At 39.6% G+C, this 13,567-nt stretch overlaps 1 protein-coding gene across 1 annotated transcript in view; it reads left to right on the forward strand.

Moving 5' to 3' along the window:
- Window positions 1–12,244, forward strand: part of mfn1b (mitofusin 1b) — a 13,443-nt gene extending 1,199 nt beyond the window's left edge. The window contains exons 4-18 of the mRNA XM_034531108.1: window positions 546–708; window positions 1,854–1,978; window positions 2,153–2,261; window positions 3,520–3,627; window positions 3,888–4,041; window positions 4,387–4,454; window positions 6,303–6,424; window positions 6,757–6,883; window positions 7,367–7,471; window positions 7,574–7,676; window positions 8,709–8,926; window positions 9,049–9,228; window positions 9,704–9,900; window positions 10,632–10,766; window positions 11,193–12,244. Coding sequence (XP_034386999.1) covers window positions 546–708; window positions 1,854–1,978; window positions 2,153–2,261; window positions 3,520–3,627; window positions 3,888–4,041; window positions 4,387–4,454; window positions 6,303–6,424; window positions 6,757–6,883; window positions 7,367–7,471; window positions 7,574–7,676; window positions 8,709–8,926; window positions 9,049–9,228; window positions 9,704–9,900; window positions 10,632–10,766; window positions 11,193–11,262 — 1,984 coding nt within the window. The 3' untranslated portion in view covers window positions 11,263–12,244. The remainder of the gene's footprint in view (window positions 1–545; window positions 709–1,853; window positions 1,979–2,152; window positions 2,262–3,519; window positions 3,628–3,887; window positions 4,042–4,386; window positions 4,455–6,302; window positions 6,425–6,756; window positions 6,884–7,366; window positions 7,472–7,573; window positions 7,677–8,708; window positions 8,927–9,048; window positions 9,229–9,703; window positions 9,901–10,631; window positions 10,767–11,192) is intronic.
- Window positions 12,245–13,567: the final 1,323 nt, after the last annotated feature.

The raw sequence follows: 13,567 nt of genomic DNA on the forward strand, positions 1-13,567 counted from the left end.
CTCAAACAGTCTTTTCCATAAAAGCAACCTTTACCAGACATAATCACTGGGATGTAGAAAACTGTAAGTTAAACTTTCCCCAAATGAATCAGGTATCTGTTGTGCTTTCACTCTTATGTTCTTTAAATGTAACTGTTGTCCTTGAAGGCATATTTCTCACTAACCTCATTCCTTTTCCACTGTTAAAACCTGTTGTGCATAATTGAGTTTAAACTGGATGTTAATTAAAACATGTTGTACTGTGCCCTGATGCAAAATAATCCAAAACACAATAGGAAGGGTGTGTCACGGGATAAAGATTTCTTCTGCTTGATTCAGCAATGACTCGCAGTATCTTGAACCACCTTACATTGAAAACTACCTGTCACAGGTGAAGCCATATTATCCATTCAGTCTGACCCTTTAGTAGCCGCATATTGGTGTTGCTTTAACATTTAAAGTGAATTAGGGTGTGACATCCTCTGACTCTACTTTAATTTTGAGAGTAATTAGAGCAAATGATTTGGTTCCAAATGCATTCCATGATGGTTTTGTTTTGTTTTTAGGACCAGTAATGGTAAAAGCACCGTGGTCAACGCCATGCTGAGGGACCGCGTGCTGCCCAGTGGGATTGGCCACACCACTAACTGCTTTCTCAGTGTAGAGGGCACTGATGAAGACAAAGCCTACCTCAAGACGGAGGGCTCTGATGAGGAGAAGAGCATCAAGGTACATTTTATTGTAATAACCGCTTTGGTTGGGTTTTAATTAGCCTTTTATGAGCCCGGGTCTGTCTCCCATTCATATATTTACACATTTTTCTTGTTCTAAACTATTGGGAACGGTTTTACTCGTATACAGTCTATTGGGTTTAACACAAACCAGGATCTGGCCATATTCGCTAATCAGACCATGAGTGATGCTGCACTTCTTCACATTTCCTCTGTTGATTCACTGGTGTTTGTCCATGTGCAATAAGAATGGCAGCAATGTGGTTGATGAGATGCTTTACTGTTGTTGTGGAAGTGCTGTTGGACTCAAATGGGTCACACTGTTGAGGATACAATCTGATAAGGTTTTTTTACTTCACCCTGATAGCGGAGCCACGCTCACATCTTTGTCCTGATTCTTATACAAGTAGTATTACATAGTTTTATAAGTAGTAGTTTAATCAAATGTTTTCATAAAATGCCAATTTATTTTTTGTATTATAGTCATCTGAAGGGTAACGTAAAAGGTCCAAACGGTAATACAATATTAAAGTGCTAAATAATAAATAATAGATAACACAGAAATCCTTAAATCTTGCATGTCAACTTGTCAGCTGTACAAAAGATTAATAATGTTGAGTAATGTTTCCATTTGGCGGTTGGCATGTGTTGATATACATAACCCAACATGTGTGAATGGAGCTCATGCTACCTGAACCTACAGCCATGTTAATATAGACACAGGTATGCAGAACATTTACGGTGATGTCAGGTGTGTGGAACGAAAGCCTCAGTGAACTAATTGAAGTGGACAAGGGTTCCAAATATTAAGCAGTCCCATCAGTTTTAATCTTTGTCCTCTTATATTTTCTCAATGTGTCGAGTGCTTTCACATGCTTTTAAATTGTACTGGCTGCATTGTCAGAAATTAATGTGGGGTTTCTCGTGAAATTAACTTTAGTATCTGGTAATGTTAATGGTAGTTGATAGTATAGGAATCCTGGTAGCCTAAAAAAAGCTACCTAATAACATTACACTGTTAAATTGTGACCTTATCGACTGATACTGTAAATTATACCTTCCTGAAAACTTTCTTTCAATGCTGTAAAAACTAAAAGAACCAACTTTATTATTAATTTATTACTATTTACATCTCCTCTGTAGACCGTAAACCAGCTGGCTCACGCACTCCACATGGACGAGAGTCTGGACGCCGGCTGTCTCGTCCGTGTGTTTTGGCCAAAGACCAAGTGTGCTCTGCTTCGAGACGACCTGGTGCTTGTGGACAGGTAACATGATCTGTTAATCAGATCTGGATCTTTATAAAGTTTACAAATATCAATCTGACGGAATCAAGGACATCGAAGAGTTAGAACAAAAATCACGTTCAAATGGACATATTACTTCTCATATTTTATAGATGACATGCATTTGACCTCTTGACCTCTCTTCCTCTCTCTTAGCCCAGGAACAGATGTCACATCACAACTGGACAGCTGGATTGACAAATTTTGCCTGGATGCTGATGTCTTTGTGCTGGTGGCCAACTCTGAATCCACACTTATGAACACGGTAATGATTCTTCTGAGCCTCGTGAAATTATTGATTTGCCAATATCCTGTGAAATTTTCACAACATGTTTTAGGTCGCCATTCTGCATCAAGGGCTATCAAAGACAACTTGACTTCAATACATAGTTTACAGTACTATAATAACTTGAGCTAGGAAGAGGCTGGATTGTTTTTTAAAATTAACTTTGCATTAATCATTCAACGATTATTATTTTGTTTATTAGCTGTGGATTCTGTCACTGTCTTGCGTAACATATTTATTACCAGTCAGTTGTCTTTTTACATGTAGTGTATGAATAGTTTGGATATAGTTAAACCTATGACTTTAAAATGTCTGTTTCCATAGCTCATTATCACTTAATGTTCCTTTTTAAAATGTCTTTCAGTGTCCACTCAAGGTAATGACAGTATAGTGATTTGACCACTTGAATTGCAATAACTAATAATAACATGCCAAAATGCCAAGTTTTCAGTTATGTCAGTCCTTTATGTGTGCTTAAAGGGCCAATGTGGCTGCTATGTTTGTATCCAGCCACACAGGCCACACTCTTGTTTCTGTCTGCTCAGGCATTCATGCAATGTGAAGCTGGACACACAGTCGATCCCAGAGCTTAACCCTGCCGGGTAGCTCTTAAAGGGAAAGCAAAGCACATATTCCCCTCTGTGCTATCCCATGGAAATATATCCCAGGCATTATATAAATAATGTAAGATAGTCAAATAGCGGTGTCACGCTGTTACCAAACTACTTTGCTTTTGTGGTGTGCACAGTAATAAATGGTTTTGCCCTCCTTTAACTCGGATACATAAGACTACACTAGTAAGCATAAGAGCCCCATTCTTCCATGTTGTACGGAAGAATGAACGTTTTTTGTTTTCACCCATTCCATGAACTGTTGTCTTTTTCATGGGTAGTGTTTTGAATACATGCAGTATTCATGACGTCATTTTGACTTAAACTTAAACATCTACTAGAATGCCCACATTATTTAATTGAATCTGAGTCCGTATTTTCATGTGATATCCTATAGTAGTTTCATTCAAATTAATACAATTAAGACAAATAAATGTCTCTGTTTCGAGATGGAGCAAGATAGTGGATGTACGGTACAGCCATTAAATGTAGTAGATCCTGAATATTTATCAACAATAAATTGCAAGTCTTTTAATTTTTATTGTGTCAAAAGTAACAGCTTTGTTTGAGAAGTTTTTACTGATTTGAGCAACTCTGACCTCTCTTTTCCCTTTCCTGCCATCTAGGAAAAGCACTTTTTCCATAAAGTGAACGAACGTCTGTCAAAGCCCAACATCTTCATCCTCAACAACCGCTGGGATGCCTCAGCAAACGAACCCGAGTACATGGAGGATGTGAGCCAACCGTTTGTTCAGTAACATTTGATTATTACAGAATGTGCAAATGTCATAATTCTTACAGGTTTGTACAAAATTACCAAGAGTAGCTACCACTGGGGTTAAATCAAAAAATAAATATGATTTCTGTTGTTTGTTTTGTTTAACAAACTAAATTAGTGTTGGCAATGAAAACAATTTGTGTGAACACATTTTCATCCACACATCCATATCATTATCTATCGTGCACCTTAAGAATGTGACACCTCTTTGTGCAGGTGAGGAAGCAGCACACAGACCGTTGTGTGAACTTCCTGGTGGAGGAGCTGAAGGTCGTGGACCGCGATCAGGCACCCGACCGCATTTTCTTCGTCTCCGCCAAAGAGGTGCTCAACTCCCGCATGCAACGTGCACAGGGCATGCCTGAAACAGGTGAGGCGTCGCATTTTAAGGGAGGATATATTTGTGGTTGGTGGAGAAACTGTGCATATCCTTATGTTTAATATCATTTACAACCAGGGTATTTTTTGGAACCTTTTTTCTTTTCTTTTTTCTCTTATTATTGAACTTTTTTGTTCTCCTTATTGAAATATTTGGATATCTCTAAACTCCATTCATGTTGAAAATGACAAACAATAATGAAAAAATGTGATTACAATTATGAAAATTATCCAAATCAAATAATAAGTAAATAAACTTATGTAATTTATACCTGATGTATAATGTGTCTGTGCTATTTTTCATTTGTACATACAATGTGATAATTTCATCCAACAGGTGGAGCCCTGGCTGAGGGCTTCCACGAGAGACTGAAGGAGTTCCAATGCTTTGAGAGGAGGTTTGAGGTGTGTGTGTGTGTGTGTGTGTATGTGTCTCCGTCCTCTCAATATCTTCCAATAATTGTATTCCCACTTCTCAAAGCATGATCTATTTCTTGTCTGAACCTGACAGGCAGATTTTGAAGAATACAGAGCCGTTCTCAATGATTTTGGCATATTTGTAATTCGACACTGCGACCATAAAGTCAACAGTTCCTCTGAGAGGAAAGCAGTGTCGAGCCAAAAACAGCACAGATGCCGATTAAGCTGATAAACACTGCGGTTGGTGTTTCATAAATTGAAGCCAATCCTTTTGACGTTGTCTGGCTGCTGCTGGTGAGAATGAGTTACAACTGGAGAGAAGGTGAATCACTGCTGTTTGTTTCATTCATTCAGACCAGGAGATACAGACAGTGGCTGTTTTGTCAGACGCTGAACCAGAGCTTATTTTATTCTGAGAAATTCAGTTGCTTGGTGAAAATGCCTGTGTGTGTGTGTGTGTGTGTGTTCGCGTTCACGCATGTTTTTTAAATCGTGTGTTTAAGATTATTGCATGGAGAAATTGAATAAAACAAGATGCAACCAAAGTTCTTCTACTAACAGTAAAAACCTGAGCAGTCGGCTACTCAAACTTGGCTCAGTGGATAGGTTTTGCCACCAATCATTCAGCATGAAGCTGGCGGCTCCAGGGCCTTCTAGACCAATCACTGTGCCTTCTCCATCAACCTGCGTCTTCAATGCTGAAGTCTAGATTCACTTAGGCGAGGACATCCATTTGTTCTCATTCCAAGTTGACTTTGTTCTGTTTTAACTTTCATTTATACATTTTCTGTGTTTTCATCATAACATCGGGAATTGAACTGTGTCCATCCTGGGAGGGATTTATCATTGCATTGAATCTAAAATCCTTAAGATTGCAGTTGTAGTTAGTTTAGCTACTCCTGTGATTGCTGTGGTAACAGTGTGTGGTTTATTACTATAATAATAATAATAATAATAATATCCCAAGTGTTCATTGTGCAGGGCCTTTGCCAGAAATACAACAGCAACTGTCATATCTGTTTACAGTGCAGCCAAACAAATTTAGTTTTTAACAATTAAATGTGTCAATAATCAGAGCAACTGTGATCTGATTTCATGCTGCACATGCCTCAAGTCGTTTCCGCACAGGATGCAGTAAAGATGGTTACCTTCCCGAGGAGTTCAGGGTGTGCAGCCTGTTTCACAATACGAGCCCCACGGATTTTGCCAGTTTAGTGCAGCTCTGATGCAGTAAACGATGAGCCTGTTGTTAATGAGATACAATCACTCTGGGTTACATGCACGCCTGGGAATATAGGGCCACTAACAATTTAAACTACTTTTTAGAGAGATGATAACTGAATGTAAATACATTGAATGATTGAAATCCCCAAAAATGGTTTTGAATTCATCAAAAATGTTATGGATTATAACATAGCGCTTAAAATATAATCTGCTTGATTTGTGTGAACTAGAGTGGATTAAAGAGTGGAAAAGGGAATTATAACAAATGATCGTTCATCCCAAAATGACACAATATTTCTACTTTTATATGATTCCGTATTTCGTTTGTTTTTCACTTTCATTCTTGATTGTTAGATAGATATGTTTTTTTAAAATAATTTAAACTTTACGAACACATTACTGTGACATTACAATCTGTGGGCTGTGGGACGCAAGATACACAAACTGCTGCTGTCATTTTCACACCTGTGTGTTTTCTTTTCTCTTAAGTTGAAGTAGCAGGTGTCTATCTTGTCTTCTGTTCGTCCCTGGTAGCGTGCAAGTTCATGCGCCCTGTCCAGCAGCAGCCCCTATAGCTGTCACAGTAACTCGTGTGTTATGGCCTCGCAGGAGTGTATCTCGCAGTCAGCAGTGAAAACAAAGTTTGAGCAGCACACTATCAGGGCCAAGCAGATCACAGAAAAGGTCAAGAGCATCATGGACGCCATCAACATCAAGGCGGCAGAAAAGAGGTGATTATCTTGTTCCGTACATAGTCTTTTAGTGGGAATGGATTGGTGGACATTACTTTTTATGGTAGTCTGATGTTGTCTCATGACTGGTTTATAGAGGTAATCTATGAAACTCGATAAATATGTTCGGGTAACATGATTTGAATGGCATTTTGTTTATTGATAGAGGGATGAATGAACTAGTATAATATCAGGTGGATTTCTTAAACATTTTATTTTCTGTGTTACTTTTTATTTGTATCTTTATCAGCTGATTCTTTTTGACAGCAAAAGCGCTCAGCTGCTAGTTTGCGTTTGTGACTTTATTTCCTGTTGGTGGGGTGGGACCTCAGAGTGGCGTCTCTGGAAGACCGAGAGTATCAGATGGACCGGCTGGAGTTTGTCAAGAATCAGCTCAACTTACTGATTGTTGATATAAAGACGAAGATCAAGGCCATCAGTGAGGAGGTGGAGTCGAAGGTAATGACAACAACTGGTGGAAGAACTTTTTTACGTTATGTTTTTGTATGTGTGAATTTGAGAAGATGACAATCGTGGACATTTTGAAATTGCAGGTTAATCCACTAATTATTTCACTCCTCTAAATGAGTTCATTCTGATTGTCTCTCATAAAAAAATACCTCAAATACAACGGTTTCATGCAGTTTTTAAACAAATTCAGTACTGGGAGTAGAAAAACTAAAAACACATTGATTGAAACCAAGAACAGAAGAGATGTCCATCAGAAAAGAGCGATATATGCTATTTAATGCACCAGCTTGAGATTCAATTCAATTCAATTCAGTTTATTTTGTATAGCCCAGTATCACAAATTACAAATTTGCCTCAGAGGGCTTTACAATCTACACATCTGATGTGTTCGGTGGTTCTTTAAGTAGGACATATAAGTCCTGCCTGCTCCGGGCTGTAGCTGACTTATGACTCCGGTTGTGTTTCATCCAGGTATCCAGCGCCATGGGAGAGGAAATCTGTCGTCTCCACGTGATCGTTGACGAGTTCCACAGTGATTTCCACCCCTCGTCACATGTCCTCAAGATCTACAAGTCTGTGAGTAGTGGCACAGATTCATTAATTGCGACCGCACCTTTCCTTGGAAATAATCTCTTTTTTGTATTCACTGCCTTCATGTGACTCCTGTTCTGTTTGCAGGAGCTGCTCTCTCACGTGGAGGAGGGGATGGGCAAGAACCTGGCCTTCCGCTGCTCCAACGCTGTCAACGCTTCTGTCCAGTCCTCTCAGAGATACATGATGGGTAAATTACACTGGAAACATGACTGGACTGAATAATGAGATCTCTTTTGTAGTAATATTGCATTGTATGTGTGACGGTTATCTCAAGACATAGCAGTAACAGATCTGTTCAGCGCAAGCTTTGGCCTCCGCCTGTAGCCCTTAGGTTTAGCCATCAGGAGTGAATAGTAAAAGTAAGTTAATTACATCATCAGCAAGGGATTATAGCTGTCTCTTGTTCATTTATGATATTGAGTATTGTTGAGTGTATCGTCTTAATAAAGCGAAAACACAACGACAACAAAAACAGATGGAAGAACAATGACGGTTGAAAGCTCAAATGAACGGTTGGTTGTCGAAAATGATAATTTATCTGAATTTTTCCTTGTTTTAAAGGTCAAGGAATTTAATAATGTTATAGAAAATTACATCAGCCCAGATTTCTACTACTTTTTTTCACTCATTTAGAGAGTGTTGCTAAACTTAGTCAAAACCTTTTGGGCACTCAGGCTATGGTCTGCAACGCCCTGCTAAATGTACCCTCCACGCTGAATGCCATCATCCCATGCCCCATTATGCTACAAGTGCGTCACTGTGACAGGCGCGCATGCACGCTGTGCTCAGTGACAGTGACGTTGAAAAGGTGTTAATGTGCCCTCTGATGAAAAGGACTCAGGTGCTGTTATGGAATTGTGGTGTGACTTTTTTCCCTCGGGAGAGATAAAGAAAACCAGGATATTCAATTTGAATGTCATGGTTTTTGCTTTAAAGACTACATAAAGTGATGTAGTGACTATTATAAAGTGCTGGTGTCTTTGTCGTCATGTGTTACCGTTTTCTGCCCCCTTCTACCCAAATATGTACTCTTAGCTGTGTAATGTATTTGCACAAAATGTTAAAGTACTTATTTGGAAGAATAGTCCCTTAACATGGATATATATATATATATCTCCAGTGCATTTATTACGTACAAACTAAGCCACAAATGATCCCATGACTCCTGTGTATCTGTCTCTTTCTATTGTATTCTCATCCATGTGTTCTCACTCTCCAGAGAGCATGCTCCCTCTGCTTCCCTCTGCGGCCCAGAGCCAAGTCCACATGCTGGTGCCGAGCAGGAAGTTTGACCTGAGTTACGACCTGAACTGCGCCACCCTTTGCAATGACTTCCAGGAAAACATTGAGTTCCAGTTTTCTTTGGGCTGGACCACGTTAGTCCACCGCTTCCTGGGATCTGTCAACGCGCAGAGAGCACTCAAACTGGTGGATCAGGTACAGGCTGCCATTTTTGGGCGTTCGTTTCACTAACTTCTGTTTTATATTGGGATGTTTAATGTCAGGAATGCTTCGGACTTTTGGTCGTTTTTTTTTTTAACTGAGCTGTCATTACTCAGGCCTCTCGACCAGCGCTGCCCCTGGCCCTTACGCCCTGCTCGGGGCCCCCGTCCATTACAGCGCCGCCCAACAACGAGACAGCTCTCATGACCCAAGAGGACTTGATGGTAGCCGTGGCAACCAACGTGGCATCCCTCACCTCCCGCACCTCAATGAGCGTTATCGTCGTTGGAGGAGTGGTATGTTGTTTCCAAAAATGTATCTTGCATGTTAACATCTGGGATAGATGTACATATTGATAGCATTTCTAACCAATGCTGTTTTTTCTTCTGTGCATTTCAGCTCAGAGGAGCTTCCCTTTGGAAAATGTTGCATTTCAATTTGCATAAAATAATGAGTTAACTCTTAATAATTTGTTAACATATTTATGCATTCAGATTTTACCCCCAACCTCGTAGCCTATTATAGATTCTAGACAACTTTAGGTAGCAGGAAACTGTCTGCTGTAGGTTATGGCAACAAAAGAAGTAACTTGTGCAGAAGTTATTTTCACTTGTGGATTATAAAAATTAGGTGTTAAGATTTGAATGCAAAGAACCAGACAACTCCTTTAAAAAAAATAATAAATGTTATGACATTTCATACAAATGCAGGACATTGCACTGAACAGAAATGCTTTTGCTTGTGTATGTATTTATTCATTCATTTTCTAAGGTGTGGAAAACGGTTGGCTGGAAGCTGATAGCGCTCTCGGCCTCGCTGTATGGCTTGCTGTACCTGTACGAGAGACTCACCTGGACCACGAAGGCAAAGGAGCGCACGCTGAAGCGCCAGTTTGTGGACTACGCAACAGACAAGCTGCAGCTCATAGTCAGCTTTACTAGTGCCAACTGTAGCCACCAGGTCCAACAGTAAGTCCGGATACGGTATACAGAGCAGTCCATGAAGGAGTTCACAAGTACTTGATATACTTACATATACTGTATATACATATCTGTCAAAGTAAGATGGTAACAGTGGTCCATTTTATGATGATTTTCTGGCAGTTCTTTCAGTCTATATTCTAGTATTAATTTGTACAGAGATTATAGCCTATGTAATCACTGCAGCATTCAATGTTGTACTGTCTTTAGCTCATTGTAATGTTTCGAGAAGTTAGTTTTTCTTTCCAATTAATCTTTGATGCGATATAAGTTACATTGTAATAATGCCCAGTGTATTAAAGGGTGGATTGAGTCTTTAACTTGCAGCACACTAACGACGTTCATGCTGACAGTAAGTGTCCAAGAGAGATGTCAGTTTCGGTTACAGTATGAAAGTACAGGAGGCCGTTTAGTCTGGCGGTCCATTGGTGCAGCTTTTTGAAGTGCTTTTTTATTTGAATGTTTAATGTTAATTATAATCTTTGTGTCGTAAATTGCCTTTTATATTATTATATCTAGTCGCATTTTGATTTGGTCTTCGTTTCGGGTGTACTGCTTTCTTGCATGCGCTTTAATTCACTGCGTGAAAGAGTCTCACACACACACACACACACACAGACACACACACACACAGACAAAGACACAGACAGAGATCTCATCCCCTCTGTAGCAGGGCTAAATAAATAAGCACTGCAATTCTGTGCCCTCTGTGTTGCCAGGGAGATGGCGGCGACCTTTGCTCGGCTGTGTCAGCAGGTGGACCAAACGCAGAAAGAGCTTGAGGCCGAAATCCGCCAACTGACAGCCAAGATAGATCAGCTGGAGACTGTCCAGAGCCACTCCAAGAGCCTGCGGTCAGTGCCGGTTCCTTCTTTCATTGTGGGCAACATGAACGGGGGGGGGGGGGGGACGACCTGTACACGATCAAATTCGACATCCATACGTGGCCAAATTTCCCAGAGCTGAAAAAGAAACTGGTGTTTTTTTTACAACTTAAGCTTGCTGCTGGCAGTTAACAAATTTACAGTTTAATTTAAACTGATTTCGTCATACATAATTGTCACAGGATGCAGCTCCTGTGTACACAATGACACCTGATGATGCTGCCACTGGCTGCATGTTCTATCAAATGTTTGCCACAACAGTCAGATATTCACTCTTGATATGCAAACGACTGCACATTTTAGAGAATTCAGATGTTACAGAACAGTGCTCCAAATAAACCGTTTACTTGTGTTTGGGATGAAGTTGGTCCGAATCTGACGTGTTTTCCTCTGCAGACATAAAGCGACAGACCTGGAGAAACAGTTGGAGGTGTTCACAAACCAGTACCTGCATCCTCAGCAGTGAGCTGCTCTTCTTCACGGCTCCTCAGTTTGGTTCTCGTTGAGCCGATCCTTCTTCAGCCCGTCGGCGCCTGGTCCTCCTCTCCTGAACTACACCACAGTTTCTGTGTGGACCGTAGTGCTAGAAAGATAAATCTATTTGATAATATTTTGATAATATGAAAGGTCGGTCATTTATCAGAAAAGAATACCAAAATGTGTGGAGACTTGGTCCTTTTGTCGTTTGTAAAAAAGTTTCTTTCCTTTTTTTGTCACACCAAATAAGTAAATAATGAATCAAAAAAAACATATTGATCAATTGATAACAAAAATCAGTAATTTCACTCCTCAATGGACAGAAAAGAGTGAAGGCCCAGATATGACAGTATTATATACCCCCCCTCCCCCCTCCACTGCCAACTGGGCGTTTCAGGCACTCGAGAAACTGCAGTGAACCAACTGCAACGCAAAACTGCCTGTAAGACAGAACTGAGGACTCCTACGCTCCAGAAGGTGGGATTAGACTCGGTCGGCAGAAAGCTACTGGTCGGGTGCTATATTTTGACACTATTGTGCTTCTAACTGTGAATATGCCTTTTTTGACTAACTTTTGTGAAGCAAATGAAGTTTGAGTGTCTGTAAGACTACATGTATCTTTTCGGGCACATGATATGTTGTGTTAGCAACAAAAAATAAATATATTTAATAATAAAAGAGAAAATGTTTTCCTTAATTATAAGGACCTAGTTAAAGTTAATTGAGAGAAAACATTCAAGTAAAAAGGGAAAGCATATCTTTCACATACTGTTGTTTCATGTTCTATTTTCTAACAATCCAAACTGTATAGATCACAAGCTTTGGAAGACCTCATATTTTATAATATCCTACTTTATTTAAAATGACAACGCCAGTCCACACTTGGTAAAACTGTCTTCCTTTTTTTCTTGAATGCCTGTTGAAATACCTCCAGATTTGCCCGATTGTATTAAATCTGCCACAATCTAAAATTGACTGAATTTATTTGGAAGACTTTTTCTTATGAGAGCCATGTTCGGTGTCCATGTTTTGTTCGTATTGTGCGTCTGCATGACTGCTGGAAAGAAAACATTCATGTAAAGGATCGTTTAGAATAATTTAATGAAGAAAACGTTTATTCTATATTATATTAATAATATATATAATATGTATTATATAAATAATATATTATATAAATAATATATGTATATAATATTATATAAATAATATATTATAAATACAATTATTTATATAATATACATATTTATTTTTATAATAAACTTTGGTCCATGAGCTCATAGAACTGCTTGTATCTCGCTCAACAGCTCAACCTCTCAAACCATCATGTTCATTTGATCGACTGTGGCTCAGTGGTAAGCAGGGTCATCCTTCAATCAGGATCGGCGGTTCGATCCCCGGCTCCGCTAGCCCATGTCGATGTGTCCTTGGGCAAGACACTTAACCCCAAAATTGCTCCCCTAGCTGTGCCCAGTGTGTGAATGATAGTTACTGCTGATGTGCAGGTGGAACCATAGCTCCTCCCATCAGTGGGTGTGAATGATGTCATGTAGTGTTGAAGCGTTTGGAGCGATCGGAAGATGAGAAAAGCGCTTTACAAGTAGGTCCATTTACCATTTGGCTGCAGATTGACCACAAGGCTGAGGATCTGCATCTGCTCACCGGCGACTCCTCTGAGAAAACACATACAATTATGTGGATGTTGCCACCGACAGGCCAAACAAGTTACAGCTGCTGCACTTTCAACAGTTGCGTCATCCGATTGTTACTGCATTAGTTTTCCTTTTTGTTAACCTTTTTCTTTGTTTATGCCTCTGTGCTGTTGACGTTATATTTTCGGACTGTAGATCCGATTACCGATAACTCAAGAATGCCAGGATTGGCTTTCCTTCAAATTTGGCACACACGTTCACAAAATGGTGGTCAAAGGTTACTGAGCTCACAAAACACATTTTGGGCAATATGTACATATGACAATTTCACACAAATGCCTAATGGGATAAAATTATGAAGTGATGACATTTTGTTCAGGGTTGATGGCAGAGCATCAAACCTCCAGGTGGTAATTTTACACTCGTTTCAGCAGTTAGAAATAATAAAATCCACATCTGTGGATATTGAATACACCTAAAAAACAAAACACCAAATGTTAGCGTTTGAGTTAATACAAAATGTCCCTTTCAATTAAACAATTCAACTTTGCTGTCAAAATGAGCCTTTGTAATTTGTCCAGTCGACTATTCCACCAAGACGCAAAAGATATGTCAAGTTAAGTTTGAATAATAAGCACACAAAAT

This window comes from Cyclopterus lumpus, chromosome 4 (assembly GCF_009769545.1).
Source record: "Cyclopterus lumpus isolate fCycLum1 chromosome 4, fCycLum1.pri, whole genome shotgun sequence".
In the NCBI taxonomy this organism is placed as follows: Eukaryota; Metazoa; Chordata; class Actinopteri; order Perciformes; family Cyclopteridae; genus Cyclopterus; species Cyclopterus lumpus.